This window comes from Phascolarctos cinereus, unplaced genomic scaffold (assembly GCF_003287225.1).
Source record: "Phascolarctos cinereus isolate Bilbo 61053 unplaced genomic scaffold, phaCin_HiC Scaffold_2;HRSCAF=192, whole genome shotgun sequence".
Taxonomy (NCBI): Eukaryota; Metazoa; Chordata; class Mammalia; order Diprotodontia; family Phascolarctidae; genus Phascolarctos; species Phascolarctos cinereus.
In genome coordinates, this window is record NW_027555625.1 from 248,829,975 (window position 1) to 248,849,751 (window position 19,777).

The window sequence follows — 19,777 nt, forward strand, 5'->3', positions numbered from 1 at the left end:
CTCTATTTCACTGAATGACCATTTTTTCCCCTGAAGGATTATACTCAGTTTTGCTGGGTAGGTGATTCTTGGTTGTAATCCTATCTCCTTTGCCCTCCGGAATATTATATTCCATGCCCTGCAGTCCTTTAATGTAGAAGCTGCTAAATCTTGTGATATCCTGATTGTGTTTCCATAGTACTTGAACTGTTTCCTTCTGGAAGCTTGTAATATTTTCTCCTTGACCTGAAAAACTCTGGAATTTGGCTACAATATTCCTAGGAGTTTTCCTTTGGGGATATCTTTCAGTAGGTGATTGGTGGATTCTTTCAATTTCTATTTTGACCTCTGGTTCTACTATATCAGGGCAGTATTCCTTGATAATTTTTTTTTTAGGCAATTGGGGTTAAGTGACTTGCCCAGGGTCACACAGCTAGTAAGTGTCAAGTGTTTGGTTTGAGGCTAGATTTGAACTCAGGTACTCCTGACTTCAGGGCCAGTGCTCTATCCACTGCGCCACCTAGCTGCCACCTCCTTGATAATTTCTTGAAAGATGATGTGTAGGCTCTTTTTTTGATCATGGCTTGCAGATAGTCCAATAATTTTTAAATTCTCTCTCCTGGATCTATTTTCCAGGTCAGTTGTTTTTCCAATGAGATGTTTCACATTGCCTTCTATTTTTTCATTCTTTTAGATTTGTTTTACAGTGTCTTGATTTCTCATAAAGTCACTAGCTTCCAATTGCTCTATTCTAATTTTTAAAGAAGTATTTTCTTCAGTAATCTTTTGGACTTTCTTTTCCATTTGGCCAATTTTGCTTTTTAGGGCATTCTTCTCCTCATTGGCTTTTTGGACCTCTTTTGCCATTTGGGTTAGGCTATTTTTTAAGGTGTTATTTTCTTCAGTATTTTTTTTGGTCTCCTTTAGCAAGCTGTTGACTTGTTTTTCATGATTTTCTTCCATCCCTCTCATTTCTCTTTCCAGTTTTTCCTCTACTTCCCTTACTTGCTTCTCAAAATCCCTTTTGAGCTCTTCTAAGGCCTGGGACCGATGCATATTTTTCTTGGAAGCTTCTGATGTAGGAGCTCTGACTTTGTTGTCTTCTGGTTGTATATTTTGATCTTCTTTGCCACCAAAGTACAATAATATAGTCTGACTCTTTTTGTGCTGCTTGCTTATAATCCCGGCCAATTACTTAGTTTTAAACTCTTTGTTAAGGTAAGAGTCTGCTTCCAATGTGGAGAATGTACTGTCCCAAGCTTCGGGGGTTTGTACAGCTGTTTTCAGAGATACTTGTAGGGACCCGTAAATTTTCAGTTCTTGCAAGGTGGTATGATAAGGGGTGAGGTGTTTATTCCTTTCCTGGCCTATGTGTGGTCTATTAGTGACCACAAGCACTCCTTTCTGTCCTGGAACTGTGAGGAGGGTTTCCTGTCCACAGCCACTACAAACTCCACTATACCAGTGCTCCTCCTCACCCCAGGACCCGCATCCAGAACTGTGACCTAGATCTAAGCACAGGCAAAGCAAGAGATTCCTGCCTCAGCACCAGCAGAGAGATCCCTGCAATCCCTCTCTGATCAGCCACTGGATTCCCCCTCAGTCTGTGGGCCGGAAGCTCGGGAAGCAGCTGCCCACCCCAGGGCCGAGTTCTTGGGGAACTGGAACTGAGACCCCACCTTCCTCTCTCAGATCCGCAGAAACAGACTTTTCCCACTGACCTTCTAAGTTGTTTTTGGCATTTGTGGATTGAGGAGTCTGGAAACCTCCACAGCTGCCAGAGATTCAGTCCTCTGAGGCCTGCTCCAGGTTTGCTGCAGCCTGCATGCCCATGCCGCACTGCGCTGTGCTCCCAGCCCGGGGTGCTATGACTTTCTGATCAATCATCCAGGTTGTCCTGGGCTGGAAATTTGTTTCACTCTGTCTTTTTGTGGGTTCTGCTGCCTTAGAATTTGTTTAGAGCCATTTTTATAGGTATTTGGAGGGGTTTGGGGGAGAGCTCAAGCAAGTTGCTGCTTTCATTCCACCATCTTGCCTCTGCCCCGGGTCCCCCCCTCCCCCGGAGTCTATTGTCTCTTGAGATACCTTTTGCCATACATAAAGTGAAGGAAGGGAGAGAGAAAAGAAAAGAAGGAAATAAGGAAATAGTTGTGCTAGGTACTTTACAAATACTGTCTCCTTTGATCATCACAATAATCCAGGGAAGTGCTATTATTATACCCGTTTTGTAGATAAGGAAACTAAGGCAAGCAGAAGTTAGGTGACTTATCCATAGTCACATAGCTAATAAGTATCTAAGGCCAGATTTGAACTCAGGTCTTCCTGACTCCAGGCCCGGTGCACTATCCACTGAGCCAACTAGCTGCCTCAAGTGGATGATCTGAGATCCCTTCCACATCTAAAAATCTCTGATCCTGACCAGCAAAGCCAAGGCTTGAACCCTGGTCTCCTGACTCCCCATTCAATGCTCTTTCTACTACATCATGTGTGTCAGCTCCTCCACCATCCCTCCCCTCCCAAAGCCATCCTAGTCCCTAAGTAAGAAAGAGACTGTACCTCAGACATGTCAGAAATGTAGCATCTAGAGCCTTAGTGGCAAACAATTTCTAGAGTTATATTGTGGCAACAAAGCAGGGTTATCTAGTGCAATCTGGGTAACCCCCTTAAGGAAAATATGCAAGCCCCCAATTTAACTGATCTGGTTTGTTTGTTTGTTAACAGCAATTTTCTATACAGCTGCAATTCTTGGTCCTGCAGCAGGTTACCTGATCGGAGGCGCACTGCTGAACATTTACACTGAAATTGGCAGGCCGTAAGTAGACAGAAATTGGTTTGTTCTGTTTGGGCTCAAAGATGCATTTGATTCTTAATTATGTGAAAGAAACCTTTTGGGAGGATTATACCTGTTGTTTCTTTGGTGTAAAGAACTCAGAGTGGGGAAACTCCTCTGCCAATGTAAATTAGCATCCTCTTTGTAACTTATAATCTTAGCAATTAGTTGGGAACACTTCCAAGGTTAGGTGGCTTGCCCTGGGTTACACAGACAATATATGTCAGGGGGAGGATTTGAACCCAGGTGCTCCTGATTCTGAGGCCAAATTTTTATCCATGATGCCATGGCTGATTCTAATGGAAAAAAACCATGATGGTTTTTTCTATGTGGCACCAGATTTATTTGCATATCCTTTGCTGAAGGCGGTTTCCAACCCTAATTATAGTTTTATAGGAGAGTATCTGTAGTAACTCTGACCACACACCCCATAGGAACCTTGGAATCATAGGATCACACAGCTAGAAGAGGCCTCAGAAGTCATCTGGTCCTGTTCCTACTTGAGTCCCAAGGCTGCTCTAGATCCAGAGATGAAGGGATATATCTTGCACATGAAAAAGACCCCTCCAGTCCTCTTCATATAGCCCCCTTACACTAAGGGAGGAAGCAAAGTACAGTGGAAAGAATTAAGATTTGAGTTTTAATCCCTGCCCTGCCACTTAATATCCGTGTAACCTTGGGCAAAATTAATCATAGTAATTATTAGTATTCGTAATATTCATTCTCCTAACTGCTATTAACTACCCTTTCCTTTATATAAATGCTTAATATTATTATTAATATTTTATTATCATTACTTATCTTTTAAATTTAATAAACATATTGATAATGTAATTAATAATAACATAAAATAGCAAGCCTTTATATAGTACTTGCAAATTTGCAGATATATATAAGTATATGTATGTATATATGTGTGTGTGTGTTCATTCTCATATTGTCCTCACAACAACCTGTGTGGTAGGTCCTATTATGATCTCTATTTTGCAAATGAAGAAAATGAGTCTGAGAGAAGTAAATTGACTTGCTCAGGCTCACACAGTTTTGAGTGTCTGAAGCAGGATTTGAACTTGGGTCTTACTGACCCCAAGTCCAGCACTCTATCCCCTGTGCCCTGGAGCTGGCTTGATAAAATCAGGGGGTTGGTCCTTTTCAGTTTTAGATCTATGATTCTCTGTGTGAATAAGAATGGGCTCTCATCATACCATATACACACTTACTAGGGCAGTGCTGAGAGGGGGCAGTCTTAAGGTGGTTTGGATTCCGTAAGCACTTAATGCAGGAAGATCAGTGGATCATATCAGTCATGTCCTGCAGTGCTCCACAAAGCAGCCAGAAGGGTCTAGAGAAAGTATCTGCAGATCTCAGGGACCTCAGATCTCAGGGACCTCAGAGACTATGTAGTCTAGCCTGTGGTGTTCTGGTAAATGGTTAATAATTGACTCTCCAAAAAAGTAAACCTGTAACACATTTGAAAGTTTCATCTACATACATTATTACCATTTTCTCTATCACCTTCTTAAGTGGAGACAATTAACTGATTTCTGAGGTGTAAATGCTCACACTAAAAACTGAACAATGAGTTCCAAGAGCCAGCCTCAACTTAACTTCAGCATACTCCCAAGTCAAATCCATACCTGAACTAGAATCTTCCTTGTAACATAGCTGATATATGGCCATCTAGTCATTACATAACCTCCAGTGAGGAAGAGAACTCATTCTCCTTTTGATCAGCTCCAATGGTTAGGAAGATTCCTTATACTACTAGGTCTTTTTGCAACTTCTACTCATTGCTCCTGCTTCTGTCCTGTGGGGCCAACCTGGACAGATTTATACCTTCTGTCATGTGACACTCTTTTAATAATTGAGGACAACTCTCCAATCTACTCTTCTCCAAGGCTAAACATCTCCATTTCTTTCAGAAGATCCTCATCTGACACAATCTTAATTATCTTTCATGATCCTGGTTGCCCTATGTAGGATAATTTCTAATTTATCAATATTCTTCCTAAAAGCTGACAGCTAGAACTGAACACACTCTCCTGATGTGGTCTGACTAGGGTAGAATAGGGTAGGACTGTTGTTGTTCAGTTGTTTCTGTCATGTCTGACTCTCAGTGAGCCCATTTAGGGTTTTGTTGATTCTGGAGTGGTTCGCCATTTCCAATGACCTCCCTAGTCCTAGTATCTTTCCACTTGCAGTCCAAAACTGACCACATCTTTTCCCACAAACCTCCTTCCAAATATGCCTATTTCTGTCAATGGTACCACCCAGTCTCCCAGATTCATAACTTCAGCATTAAATCTTGATTCCTCACTCTCTTTCATCTTGCACATCCAATCAGTTGACAAAGTTATTGGTTCTAACTCCACATCTCACATATCTGATCCTTTCTTTCTACACACGCAGCCACCACCTTGTTTCAAGCTCTCATCTCCTCTTGCCTAGACTCGCAATGACTTCCTAATTGGTCTCCTTGCTTTCAAGTCTCTCCCCACTCCAATCCAGCCTTTACACAGCTGCCAAAATGGATCTTTTCTTTCTTTCTTTTTTTTTTTTAGGCAATTGGGGTTAAGTGACTTGCCCAGGGTCACACAGCTAGTAAGTGTCGAGTGTTTGGTCTGAGGCCAGATTTGAATTCAAGTCCTCCTGACTTCAGGGCCAGTGATCTATCCACTGCACCACCTAGCTGCCCCTGAAACTGATTTTTTTCTTAAGCTCAGATCTAACCATGTCAATCTTCTACTGAATAAACTCTCTTGGTTCCCTCCTGGCCTTAAGATAAAGTGTAAACTTCAGTCTGGCTTTTAAAACCCTCCCCAAATTTTCACCCACCAATCTTTCCTGTCTTCTTATACATCACACCCCTTCTCACACTATGATTCAGCCAAACTGAACCCATGTTTTTCCACACCCTCAGCATTCCATCTCCTTCCTGTGTCCCTTTGTATTGGCATGGAATGTACACCATCCTGATCTCCACTTCATAGAATCTCTCACTTCCTTAAAGGTGAAGCTCAAGTACCACCTTCTACAGGAAACCTGTCCTGATCCCCCCAACTGCTGATAACTTCTCTCCCCAGAACTACTTTGCAGTTTAAATACTTTCTATTTATTTTGTATTTTGTATTTATTCTGTCTACCCTTATTCTCAACATAATGTAAGCTTCCTGAGATCAGGGATGATTTCTCTCTCTCTCTCTTTTTTTTGGTCTTTTTGTCACTTCCTATCCCAAGATCTTGCACAGTGCCTGGTACACAGTAGACACTTAATAAATGATTACTGATTTTCACACAGCCAAAGATCTTATTAGCAGGCAGGTGGTACAATGGAAGTGCTGAACCTGGAATCAAGTAGATCCAGGTTCATATCTTGCCTTGCCTTTCTAGTTTTGTGACCTTGGCCAAATCAATTGACTTTTGTCTGTCTCATTTTTCTCATCAGCAAAATGGAAATTATTATAGCACCTATTTCCCAGAGTTGGTGTGAAGAATGAGGTAGTATTTGCAAATGCTAGCTATTATTTTGGCTAACAAAAATGAAACTGTAGACTCACATTAAGCTTACAGTACACTAATACTTCTACATTTTTTTTCAAACTACTGTCTAGTCATACCTTCCCTGAATTTTTTAAAGCTTTCTTTTTTTTTAATGGTATTTTATTTTTTCCAATTACAGGTAAAAATAATTTTCATCATTTTTTTTTAATTTTTGAGTTCCAAATTTTTCTTCCCCTCGCCAAATGGTAAGCAATTTGATACAGGTTATATATGTGCAATCATATAAAGCATATTTCCATATTAGTCATGTTGTGAACGAAGAAACAGAACAAAAGAAAAAAACACAAAAAATAAAGGGAAAATAGTATGCTTCAATCTGCATTCAGACTCCATCAGTTCTTTCTCTGCATGTGGATAGTATTTTCCATCATGAATCTTTTGGAACTGTGTTGGATCATGGCATTACTGAGAAGAGCTAAGTCACTCATAGTTGATCATCACACAATACTGCTCTTTTATTGTGCACAATGTTCTCCTGGTTCTGCTCACTTCATTTTGCATCAGTTCATATAAATCTTTCTAGGTTTTTCTGAAATCATCCTGTTCATCATTTCTTATAGCACAATAGTATTCCATTTCGTATACCACAACTTGTTCAGCCATTCCTCAATTGATGGTAAAAACTTTCTTTAATTGCAAACAAAGCACATGTTGCTTTCTAAGGAGTTCTAGTTTCATAACTCATGTTCTTCTTTGTAGTAACAAAACAGGTAATGGCTAAGATTCACACTTGCTTTCCAATGCTCACAGGGAAGAAAAACTTGTGGTGGGACATTATGAATAGGAGCCAGAGGGTTAAATGCTCTCCCGATAGTGGTACTGGATCACAATCTAAGAGTTCTTTGGAAAGAGAGATTCTGCTGATAAAACCATTTTTAGTAGGCAATTGACATTCCAATTTTTTACTTGAAATTCAAATTCCATTTTCTTTTACATTCTTCTCTTGTTGACTAGCTGGATTGTTTTTATCTATCTGGGGAGGTGAGTGGGAGGGAAGGGCAGGATTATGGAAATCCCAACCAGAAAAAAAAGGACACATGAGAGGCAACATGGCGGGGCAATTGAGCATCAGCTTTGGGATCAGAAAGACCTGGATTCAAATCCTACCTTTGACACCTACTAGCTATGTGACCATGGGCAAATCACTTAACTTCTCAGTTCCTCAAGACACTGCAATTAGGTATCAGCATCAGTCAGTCAACAAGAATCAGCTGAGTTTCCACAGCAGGAGTTCTTCATACCCAAAAAATGAGGTGTGGGGGGGGACTTTTTTGTAAAGATTGAAATTTTCCTTAGATTTTGTTGTTGCTTGTTATTTGCAATTACTAAATTCCATTCAGTGAGCTACCAACATTTTTGCTCATTATATTTACTGGTCTTCCTTTTCTAAGCTGTCTAGTTGGATTTATTTTATATTTATGAGCCTCATTTCTGGAATTTCCACACCTTGAAATCTTCCCACAGATGGACTTCCTTGTCCTTGGTCTTTCTAAAGCTTTACAGCTGTTACAAATTCCAATATCTTGCTACATATTGAAGAATAGGTGTATCAAATGTTGCTATTATTGTAGGCACCAAAAATGTATGGTGGATGCCTCACAAAACCCTTGCTGCAACTGGAACTTCATTTCTCCTTTACATTTTTCACCTTCTTCTGGAAACTAAAATAGAAGGCATTAAAGTGGTGTTCTTGGCCTAGAAAGGTTGTAGATGTCCTTAAAAGTTCTGCGAAAGCCAAGCCCTCATCCTGCCCACATCAGACTATTTCTTTTTTTCCCAAAAGTTTTCTAGTCTGCTCCATCGCCCCAAATCTCTTTTAGAGGATTCCAGCCGACTGAGTGTGTGTGAGTAGCCTGGGATATTTGAGGAGGTCATAGCAAATGATTCCTCAAGTCCTTTCAAGCTCTAAAGATCTGGCTCCCTGTGCCATAAGTCATTCTTCTCATTTTCCTCTTCTATAACAGATCTGGAGCTCTCCTGCTATCTTATCTGGTGACTTAGAATGGAAAGCCAACCTTGGGGTTCTTGCCAGGTCAGAACCTAGAAACAGAGGCAATGTAGTATAGTATATACAATATTGGATTCAGAGTCAGGAAGACCTGAGTTCAAATCTGGTCTCAGACACTTACTAGCTCTGTGATCCTGGGCAACACGTAACCCTGTTTGCCTCAGTTTCCACATCTGTAAAATGAGCTGGAGAAATAAATGACAAACCACACCAACAACTCTGGCAAGAAAACCTAAATAGGGTCATGAAGAATTGGACATGACTGAAATGACTAAACAACAACAACGATGACAATAAATCTGGGCCAAATCATTTGCTTTGGGCTTCAGTTTCTTCATCTGTAAAATAAAGGAGTTAGATGAGATGACCTCTAAAGTCTCTCCCAACTCTAATATTATGAGTAGTTTCCACAGTGGGACTGAATTGACAATTAGACTAAAATTTCCCCAAATTATTTTCCTCTTATTCATATTTTCAATTAGGAAAAAAATATATATTTTTGCATGTAAGTTATAACCAAACTCATAAAGATCCTTTTGCTGCAAGCTTCCAGCTGGTTCTAGTTGAACCTCTCTGCTCCCGCTTAGAAAATTTTATGAGGCCCCAGATATGCAATCTGTTCATCTCATTTGAACTGTTTTAGTTTTAATGGCTGGGGGATAGAATATGCTGCACTTGTTCCTCCATGGAACGCCTGCTGCTTCTAGACCTCAAAATAGGAAGCCTGGTATCTGCAGGCCCCATTATGATTACTTTGGAGAGAGATCAGCTTACTGTAGTTCCTCACACTAATCCTTAGAACTAGGCACATTAGCTGGAAAGCATGGTGCCCAAATCCATCATTAGAATTGCTTGAGAGACCACATGGTACGGTGGAAAAGAGTGAAGGCCTTGGAACCCTGAGTTTGAAACCCAGCTCTTAAATCCCTTAATAGCTATCTGACCTTGGGCAAAGCTTGGACTAGTCCATGCCTTGGCACTGCACATACCTCCCTCTTTTCCAGATCCCCTTTATGTGAAGTCTTCTTCCCATTAGAATATAAACTTCTTGAGGGCAGGGACTATCTTGCTTGTTGTATTGGTATTCCCTCCACTTAGCTTCAGGCCTAAAACATAGTAAACATTTAATTGGTGCTTTATCTCTCTATTTACCTACCTACCTACCTATCTATCTCTCTACTTACCTACATACCCACCTACCTACATCTATCCAGTCAATCTTCCCTCTGTCTCCATTTCCTCATGTGCAAAATGGGGATGATGTTACTTACACAACCTACCTCAGAGAGTTGTGAAAAGGGCTTCACAAACTGTACTGTAACAAAGAGGCAGTGGGGTTCCCCCAAAACAGTATTGACCTTGGGGTCAGCAGGCCGGGGTTCATATCCCACCTCCAGCACTTTTCTACTAATGTTACCTTAGAGAAGTCATTTAACCTCTCTGGGCTTCAGTTTCCTTATTGGTAAAATGACAGGATTGGACTAGATGGCTTCTATGGTACTTCCCAGTGTTAGTGTATGATCCACAGGCATCACGGGAATGGGAGCAGCTCTTATTTATTGCATCAGAATAAAGAGCATATTTATCAGTGCCATATACTGACCTAAAATAATCAGATCCCATTAGGAAAGTTCTGTCTGGATTTACGATAAACAATGATTTGAGACATCACTTTCTTTTTTCCCCTACCTCAGGACTGAACTAACTACAGAAAACCCTTTGTGGGTTGGGGCCTGGTGGATTGGGTTCCTGGGGGCTGGTGCATCTGCCTTCCTCATTTCCATCCCCATCCTTGGCTACCCTCGTCAGTTGCCAGGTAGGCACTTCCTTTTCCCAGTCTTTCTCCTGTAATAAGGCATCCTGGGGCAGGAAGGAGAATCCTGTGCAGGGACAGGCAGCCCATACCTTCCATCTCACCTTCCCCTTTGCCTTTGGAACAATTGGTCTCCAAAAGCCTTTTAAGCCTCATTTCCAACATGATTGTTCTGGATTAGTCAAGTGTGTGAAGGCAACTGAGCCGAGCCACCAGAGTTAAATACTTTGGACAGTTACTAATTGTGCATGGGGTGGGGGGTGGGGTTCAGGGGGAGCCTAAACTTTTGTTGCTTGTGGCTAGCCTCTGTTCCACGTTAGCAAACCTCAGGTCTCTGTTCTTTCCCTTTATGGCATACTGATTTATGAGTACATTTGAATAAGAAAGAGGATACAGTTGTGACCATGGAATTAGTGTCTGGTTAAATCATTTTGCTTTTCTCCATGCCCTCATCTCTAAGCTGCCCATCTGTCCTCCATCTCCTATTCTCATTCATCAGACAGGCCCCCTGGTGGCTGTTGGACGTATGTGGGAATAATTTCTTCCTCCCCCATATACCCTCCTCCAAAAAATTCCACATTTTCTGGCATTTTTGCCCCTCAAATAAATTGCTCAAAGCTCTGCTGTCTCTGCAGAGTCTGAGTGGGCCCTCAAAGATGATGAACTGGGGGAAAGCTAGAATTTGCAAAAATCCCATCCAAATTTGATTTCCACAGTTCTGTCTCCCTTGTCTCACAATGAGATGTGTGAAAATTCCAAATCAACAAATATTGGCAGGGTCTTGTGCCTTCAAGTTACCCAGTCCTAGCCATCCTATAACCACTGGCCCCATCTAGTGGGTAGAGGGGATAAGGGTGTCAGGTGGGATTTTAAATGGAGGTGTTAGAAATGCAGCTTGCCTGACTGAGCATTGTGGGTATTCTCAATAAGCTGAGTTACAGGATACTTTCCCATTCTTACCATTTGCCTTTAAATTTCTCTTTCATCTTCTTCCAGGATCTCAGCGGTATGTGGTAATGAGGGTGTCTGAAACACATCAGTTAAAGGATGGGAGCCATAAGACGGCATCTGATCCAGACTTTGGGAAAACAGTCAAAGACCTGCCTCTGTAAGGACCTGTCTCATCAGCCTTCTGAAAACCTTGCTGCTGGTGGCACTGTTATTTGTAATGAACCTCTCTTAAACTGTGCCTTTTTTTATCCTGACTACCCTCACTCCTCAGGGACTGAAGTTTTCATTATGTTTCCCATAATTCCGTTCCTGCAGAAGAGCTTATTTTTACCTCGTTAGAGATACATTAGAGACAGGTTAAATGATTTTTTTAAAAAAGTTATATAATGAACAAATGATTTATTTCTAAACCCTTTCTTAAAGCCCAGATATCACAGAAGTATCTTTTTCTCCTGATTTTCAGGTTAAGAGGTAGAAGAACAACATATACGTATCTTTAGGGCTAGACTCTTTTTAAAATCGCTGCCTTAACAAATGCACTTAGCCCTTAAAGAAAGGTCTGTGGTCCTCACTGGGCAGCTTACCTTTGTTACAATCAGTCTGGGCGCCAGCTGCTAGTTAAATGCATCTTGCCGTGCTCAGCAGCCTTAATGTTATCACTGTCAATAATTTTCCCACGTGCTTGGCATCTGGCAGCCCCCCACCCCACCAAACAGTGGTCCTTTATCTTCACAAATCAGATCTCACTCACGTAAATGGAATCATGGGAAATTAGTTACCAAATTAGCTTCCTCTAAATCAGAAGCAGAGAATGCCAGCAGGATTTGCCAGCACCAAAATGATGCAATTTGACCCTTAAAGAAAATTTCTGAGGATTATGAGTTTCAAGTGATTCCAGCAAGCTGAATTCTACGCTGGCCATGTCCCATGCACAGCAGGGTGGTGTCAGGCTCATACCATTATCTCATGGGGCATTTAGAGGATTAGAACAAGAAAACATCATCTACCTCCCATTTCTTTCTCATTTGCCTCCCCATATGTTGTACATGAAGTGCACTTCTTGGTTTTTTGCTTGTTTGTTTCCAAATATTCATTTCTCTTTGTTTCATGTCATAGTGATTTCATCTCCCCCTCCCCCCAACTTTTGGTTTGATTTGACTCTGTGCCAGTTTCCTTCAGAGTTACTTAATGTATTGTCTCTGGTCACTCCCACAATGACAATTTAGTTCAGAATGGGATTTCCAGTGGACTACAGATGGTGCCCTGACCTCCTTTTAGACACTTAGGAGGTAGAATTCGGTTTCGAAGAATCTGGCAGCTCTGAGAAGCATTTTTTTTTCCTGAATCCATTAGTAAATCAAATTGGACACATTAGGACTGGGTAAGACACTGTTCACTGTGGGAATTGATTACAGCCACTGCAGGAGGGCTTAAGGATGTTGTTAGGGCGACTGCCCTGTTTTCACTATTGGACAAGGAAGAGAAGAATAAGTGACAGGTACAGAGTGATGTATTTCTGCAAAGGCACTCATTGTCTTCCTATGCCCTTTCTTCTCAGTTCTGCTTGTGACTGAGACAAAAGGCAGAAGAAAAGTAGGAAAAAATCCAATGAGCCATATAAGAGCTTATATTTGATAGCATTTTTTTTAAAAAAAGTTTTTTTGCCAATCTCATGTTTTTGTTTTTACTTTTGCAGATAACTTCAGAATATTAACACTATTTGTCATTCTAAGGAGTAGTCATATTAGTAGCACTGTTCTGTTAAGCACCATAAAACAAAGCTTGACTTGGCCTCTGCCTCAAGATAAGATTTAACAGGACTCACGGAAGGTTCTACATTTGAATTTAAAAATTATAAACTATAAAAGCATAGGGCATAGGACACATAAGGCAGCTAGCTGATGTACTGGGATTGGAGTCAGGAAGACTCATCTTCATGAGTTTAAATCTGGCCTCAGACACTTACTAGCTGTGTAACCCTGGGAAAGTCACTTAACCCTGTTTGCTTCAGTTTCCTCATTTGTAAAATGAGCTGGAGAAGAAAATGGCAAATCACTCCAGTATCTTTGCCTAGAAAACCCCAAATGGGGTCATGAAGAGTTAGACATGACAGAAAAACGACTGAACAACAAAACACAAGTATAACATAGAGAAAGGCAAGCATGACTAAACATTCACAGGGGCGGGTGGGAGTGGGGGGCAGTGGGGCAGCAGCACAGGAATCTAGAGGTTTTGGTGATCTGCAAGCTAAATATGAACCAAAAGTGGGATGTAGTAGCCAAAAAGCTAAAGCTATCATAGATTGCATTAATAGATACAAGATTTCCACAATGAGGGAAGTAATCATCCCTTTTGTATACTTGGCCCTATAGGACAGCAATAGAAGAGCCTCATTCAGTTCCTTGGGGCCACACTGCAGGAAGGATATCGCCAAGCTGAAGAGTATCCAAAAGCAGGTGGGGGATGGTGGCGGAGAAAGACCCACATGCTAGGAAAATCCTACCATCTAAAGAGTCACAGAGGGAACTGGGGGTGTTTAGCTGTCCAAAAGTCAAATACAGAGACTGGTCGACTACTTGTAGGGTATTTGATAGGGAGAATTTCCGTTCTGTTATGGGGTGGATGAACTAGAAATCCATTAAAGTCCCTGTTAACTCCGGGATTCTGTGAAGTTTGACAAACTTTCATCCAAGATCAGTGGCCCTGATAAATCTTAATGTCAGCTTGTCCTTTCTCTGGGTCAGGGAAGAATAGAGTTTCTTGTTATTACCCGGTCCCCGAATGTTAAAGCCAGGTTTGAGTTATCTGAGGTTGTGTTATTCAGCCCTCTCATTTTAGAGAGAAAGAAACTGAGACTTGACTGGAGAAGATGTTCTGTCTAGATCACTGTCTTCTGGCTCCAAGTCCATCATTCTTTGCACTACGATTAAGGGCAAAATATGAAACTAACTCTCAGCATGTTTAAACACCCGGGAAATAATAGGGATAAATGTAAAGAGAAGGAGCTGGCCTTGGAGCCAGGAAGATCTGGGCTCAGGACATACCTTGGACACATACTGGCTGTGTGACCCTGGGCAAGTGACTTAAGTTCTCAGTGCCTCAGACAACTCTCCAAGACTCTTAAGTGACAGAGAAGACATTGATCTGCTTTCATGAAGGGTTTTTTGTTTTTGTTTTTGTCTCTGGGTAACTCTCTACATTAATGAAATTATTTATTGGTTTTCCTTCCACACGTATGCTCCAAAAAATGAAACCACAGAATTTAATCAGGTCTTCCTATTTAGTTGGTCTTGAGCTAAATTATTTGCTTCATCAACGGTTAAATGTATGAGTATTTCACTGAACCAGCTGCTGTCAATAAGATAAATTCCAGAAGAAAAATGCCACTTCTCAGGATCATAACTCATCCTCTAGGGAAATTAAATCTGACAATTATAGTTGAGAAAATGCAGATAATAATAAAAGCCAAGGAAACTTTCAATGCCACCTCAAACATTCTCCTTTTCTCTTGCTGTTTGTTTGTGAGTCCTCCCTAGGATGTCCTATTGTTCCTTCCTTGAGGGATTAGGTAACTCTATGTAGAAGGAAGAATAGTTTTCCAAACCCACTGCCTGAGCTCCTGTGGCCCAACTGTGCCCATTTTATTCAAAGAGCTTACTGTTATGAGATGACTATGACCTTGAGAGCGTATTAGCTGAGCCTTGTTATTAGGCTGGAATAGGAAGTAGAAGTTACTGTTTTGACCAGAGCACAAGCTGTTAACCTACTGAGGGATACAGAACCATAACTAATAATTTTGACTGCCTGGGGAGGGCTCAACAAAACATGCCTGGCACAAGCATTTCAAATAAACCCTTAAATCACCAGTTTAAAAACTTCTTCAATTAGGGAAAGTAAGAGAGGAGGGACCTTGGACCTTGAAACATGAAGGGGAAACCTGTAAACTACCTCATTGGGGAGGGAGGAGAGGAAAAAGATGGAGATCTTGGCACACCAAGAGGATGCTGGGAAAGGAAGCATGCATGCCATCTGATATCTTTCTATTCTAACTTTTACTGCTAACTAGCTGCTCAGTTGTTTTCCCATGCTGAAGAAGTACAAGTACTATCTGCACCCTTTATATTTTTATGCCCTTGGGCAAAGCTCTGATCACCTTTCCTTAGTAAAGGCTCCAAATGAAATTTTTATTAGCTACTGGTTCCTTTTTTCACTTAAAGTCTTGCTCTGATGCTTTCTTGTGGTGCTGAGGTAAGCTTTGAAGGTTGTGCTACCCGAACACAGATTCTACCAAGGTCTTACCAAGTTGGAGAGGCTTTGAAATCAGACCTAGTGAATGACTGGGATGATTTTTTTCTGCCACAGCGACTTACTTTCTTTTTAAGTGCCTCTTACTTTTCTTTCATTTAAATTTATTTATTTATTTTTAGTTTTCAACATTCATTTTTATAAGATTTTTAGTTCTAAATTTTCCCTCCTCCCCAAGGCAACATAGAGTCTGATATAGGCTATACATGTATAATCATATTAAACACACAACAACTTTCAAAGACCATCTCTCTACTAAGATTATAGAGGAATTGTAACCTGTAACAGAGGAAGGAATACCCATACTCACAAAATACAGATCATTTAAGTCATTTCCTCATATTGATGGAGGATATTTCCCCACCCCCTGCCCCCATTGAGGGAAAGATCAAGTGGTTAACTAGAATGGAAACATCCTAGATTTCAAAAATAAACTTCTGAAAAACTAGGTTAGCTCATTTTAATGTGTACAGGGAGCAGCAAAAAAGATCTTATGTTGTTTCCAGCAGCTAAAAGCATTGGCCTAGAATACAGGGCACCTTGATTCTGGTTTTAGTCCTGCTATAGAAGAGCTATGTGACCTTGGACAAGTCCTTTCCCCTTCTCTTGGTCTTAGTTTGTTCCTCTATAAAAAAAAAAAAGGAAAAGATAGAAATAGACAAGCTCAAAACATCTTCCTTGCTCTGGAAGTCTGTGATGCTTACTAGCTTGAAGAGCTAGTTTAGATCACAAAGTGAGAAGATGTTATTTCACTAATACCACCTCTAGAGGGCTAGGTTCTTAGGACTCTTATTTCAGTGGTAAATGATGAGTACTTTTACAAATAATGCTCTAGGAGGATAATTGAGTAGGATTGTTTTTTTGTGGTGATGGTAGTGGTTGGTTTTTTTTGGGGGGGGGCGACAGAGAGTGATACATTATTTCAGAGATAAGGTACTCATCTGGTAGCTAAAGAGATTTTTACGCACCAGTATCAAACCAAGAGAAGGCCAAGGTATTTCAAATGGCTCAGTTGAGACAAATTGAAAAGAAGCAATGTACAACAGACAAAACCCTGGATTTGGAAATAAGAGACTCAGGTTGAAACTCTAGCTCTAACACTAGATTTGTGACCCTTTTAAATTCAGCTTATCTTTCTAGTCTGTTAATTTTTTTTTTATCTTTGACATATGTCACTTCATCTATTTGGGCTTTAATTTTCTTATCAGTAAAATGGATTTTACATATATATACATACATATATTTATATCTATATATACACATATGTATATATGATCCTTTTTACTGTTATCCATTATATATTTATCTATGCCCATGTATATCTATATATTATAGATATATCCATTTTATATATGGATATATGTATAAACCAATACAAAGAATTATGTATGTAACTTATTATATATATATATACATATGTGTATATATATACATATATATGTGTATATATATATATATATATATATATATAGATAGATATATATATATATACGCACATATACACATTCGAGTCTCACAAGCACCCTAGGAAGTATCTTTTATTATCCCACCTTTACAGATGAGTAAACTGAGGCACAGAGCAGCATGGTGACTTTCCCAGGGTCACATGGCCTGTAAATGAGGCAGGATTTGAAGTAAGGTTTTCATGACCTGGAGCCCATCACTCTATGTACTCTGACCTAGCTGCCTCAGACTCCTTGCCTAAAGAGCTTATTGTGAGTGAAGTGCTTTATGAGTTATATCTTGGTACTTTTGGATCCAGAGTTTTGTCAGTGTGGGTATATAAACACAACCTTCCTATGCCTTCTCCTTCTAACTCATTTTTGTCCATGTTTATCCATAAACCTCCTCTGAAGGCTAAGGTTCTAATTCTGGTAAATAGATGGAGGTCTATTTATTCATACTTATCATACATACTTAAACTCTCATTTGTGTTGTGAAAGTCAATAGTATGTACCACCTATTCTGGTCTGGTTCATAAAATACTTTCTCCCCCAAAGTCAGAAAACAGAAGATTTATTTATTTCATTGTCATTTGAAAGACCATGATTGTATGGCTTTAGAAAACTAATTTCGCAAAGCACTCAGAAGTCTTCTTTCTCATGAAAAATTGTTTTTTTCATCTGAGGGCATGAGAATGAATATATTATTCTATGACCCAGAACTTGGGAATTTTTTTTTCCAGCACCAAATAAGTAATTACTTTTTTTCATATATTCCTAAGTGAAACTACAAATACAAGCAGAGAGTGCTGATATGCACACAATGATTCCACTCCTTTGGAATTTGAATTAGTTGGACCTAGAAATATTAGTGCACAGGAACTTCTGGATAAAAAGGCCAATGTGTGTGTGGATAGATAGATAGATAGATAGATAGATAGATAGATAGATAGATAGCTATAGATATACACATACATACACGCGCGCGCGCACACACACATACACACACACACACACACACACACAGAGGCAAGGAATTAAAGTCTCCAGATTGGGTGTGCTATAATGAAGAGTTATTTGGCTTGTAATTCAAAGGCCTGGGTTGTTCACCTGGATCTGCTACTTAATAACTGGTCTACCTTGGCCAAGTCATTTTTCATCACTAGGCTTTGGTGTCCTCATCTGTAAAATGGATTGGATAAGATAACTTCTAAGGGAAAGAAGATGACAATAGGGGAGACAAAAAAAGTATTAAGCATCTACTAATCCAGGCACTGTTGTTTTGATCCTCACCAAGCCTAGGAAGTAAATACTATTATTATCCCTATTTTACAGTTGAGGAAACTGAGGCAGACAAAGGTTAAGTGACTTGCTCAGGGTCTCACAGCTAGTAAGTGTCTGAGACTGGGTTTGAACTCAGGTCTTCTTGATGCCTGACAAAGGGCCCAGTACTCTATCCACAACCATTCCACTCTTGTCCAAGAACTCCTTTCTAGGAAATGTGGCCTTCTATTACTCTATCAAGGACATTCCACTGATGCTTGGCACCAGAACTCTTTGTGCTGTTCTGTCACTGATTCCAGTAATAGCCATCTTTGGGGCCATTTAACTTCCCTGGAGGAACCTCACATGTGCACAGCCTTCCTTCCAGGAAAGAGTCTGACACTCCATGTTTCTCTACTGGATCTCTCAGCTTTGATTCTCTCCCCCCTCATTTCCCTCCCCCTTTCTTCCCTCTCTCTCTCTCCTTCCTTTGCCTTTTCTTCTTCCTCTCTCCCTTTTTCCTCCCTCTCTCTTCCCTCTCCTTCTCTTTCCTCTCTCTCTTCTCTCTCTCTTCTTCCTCTCCTCCCTTTTCCTTTCTTCCCTATCCTTTTCCCCCTCTCTTCCCTTTCCTCCTTCCTCTCCCTTTTCTCTCTCTCCCTCCTCCTTCTCCCCTCCCTCACTTTTCAAGGTCAAGCCTAAGAATGTGACTCAGGTTTATTTCTAACCATAAATCAATCATTCTCAAATATGGTGTTCATCCCCCTAAATGCAACAAATTCCCCAAGCACCTAGTGTGTATAAAGCACTATAGGAGGCACTGGGATTACAGAGCTAAAAACACAAGACAAAATAAAACCAGACTTTATTCTCTTCCATTCTTAGAAAATAAGCACACTTGCTATTTCCAAGGCTCAAGGCACTTCTCCCAGCCTCCACAATCTTTGAAAAATGTTCACCTCTTGCCAGTCCTTTTGGTACCTGAGAGTGTCATTCCTTCATGTGGACCTAGTAACTTAAGTTTATTTTATCACATGGTTATTTTTAGCTTCTCATCTATCTAATCATGGAGCTGGGCTGCTTTGTCTTATAAAGCGTCTTCCAGTGCTAATATTCTATGATTTTAAGTAATTGAAGAATTGCTGGGTGATTTCCACCTACCTTTTTCAGTCGAGTTTGGGGGTGGGGATACAGAATAACACATCAATTTTCCTATGTAGCTTCCTAATAAGGGCACTTTTGCTTTTGCTTACTTTTTGAATCCAAGCTTTAGTTATTTGTTGGGGTTAGTCCTAATCAATTCTTTAATTGCTTTATCTGAGTGTACTTTCTGTGATGGCATTTTAGTTTGCCCTCCTCAGCTTCTCAGGCTACCCAGTTTCTTTCTTTTCTTCAACCAATATACTCAGTCTTTGAAACTGCCTATATCATTGAATGATGTCATTATAAACATGTCTTTGTGCATACAGAAAACAGCACCCTGTCACCTGATACAAAAGGGAAGTTATAAAGCCTTATCTAGAATGGGCTTCTTTAATTTTGCTGTAATTTTATCTGTGCAGGGAACCCCCTAGTGAGGAAGCTCACTACAGCAAGTGTTCTTTGTCTTAGAGTTGCTCTGGGATGCA

At 40.3% G+C, this 19,777-nt stretch overlaps 1 protein-coding gene across 1 annotated transcript in view; it reads left to right on the plus strand.

Annotated features, from left to right (window-relative positions):
* SLCO4A1 (solute carrier organic anion transporter family member 4A1) overlaps positions 1 to 19,777 on the plus strand; it is an 82,129-nt gene that overhangs the window by 43,920 nt on the left and 18,432 nt on the right. The window contains exons 3-5 of the mRNA XM_020981543.2: positions 2,701 to 2,791; positions 10,073 to 10,194; positions 11,188 to 11,299. Of these exons, the coding sequence (XP_020837202.1) occupies positions 2,701 to 2,791; positions 10,073 to 10,194; positions 11,188 to 11,299 (325 nt within the window). The remainder of the gene's footprint in view (positions 1 to 2,700; positions 2,792 to 10,072; positions 10,195 to 11,187; positions 11,300 to 19,777) is intronic.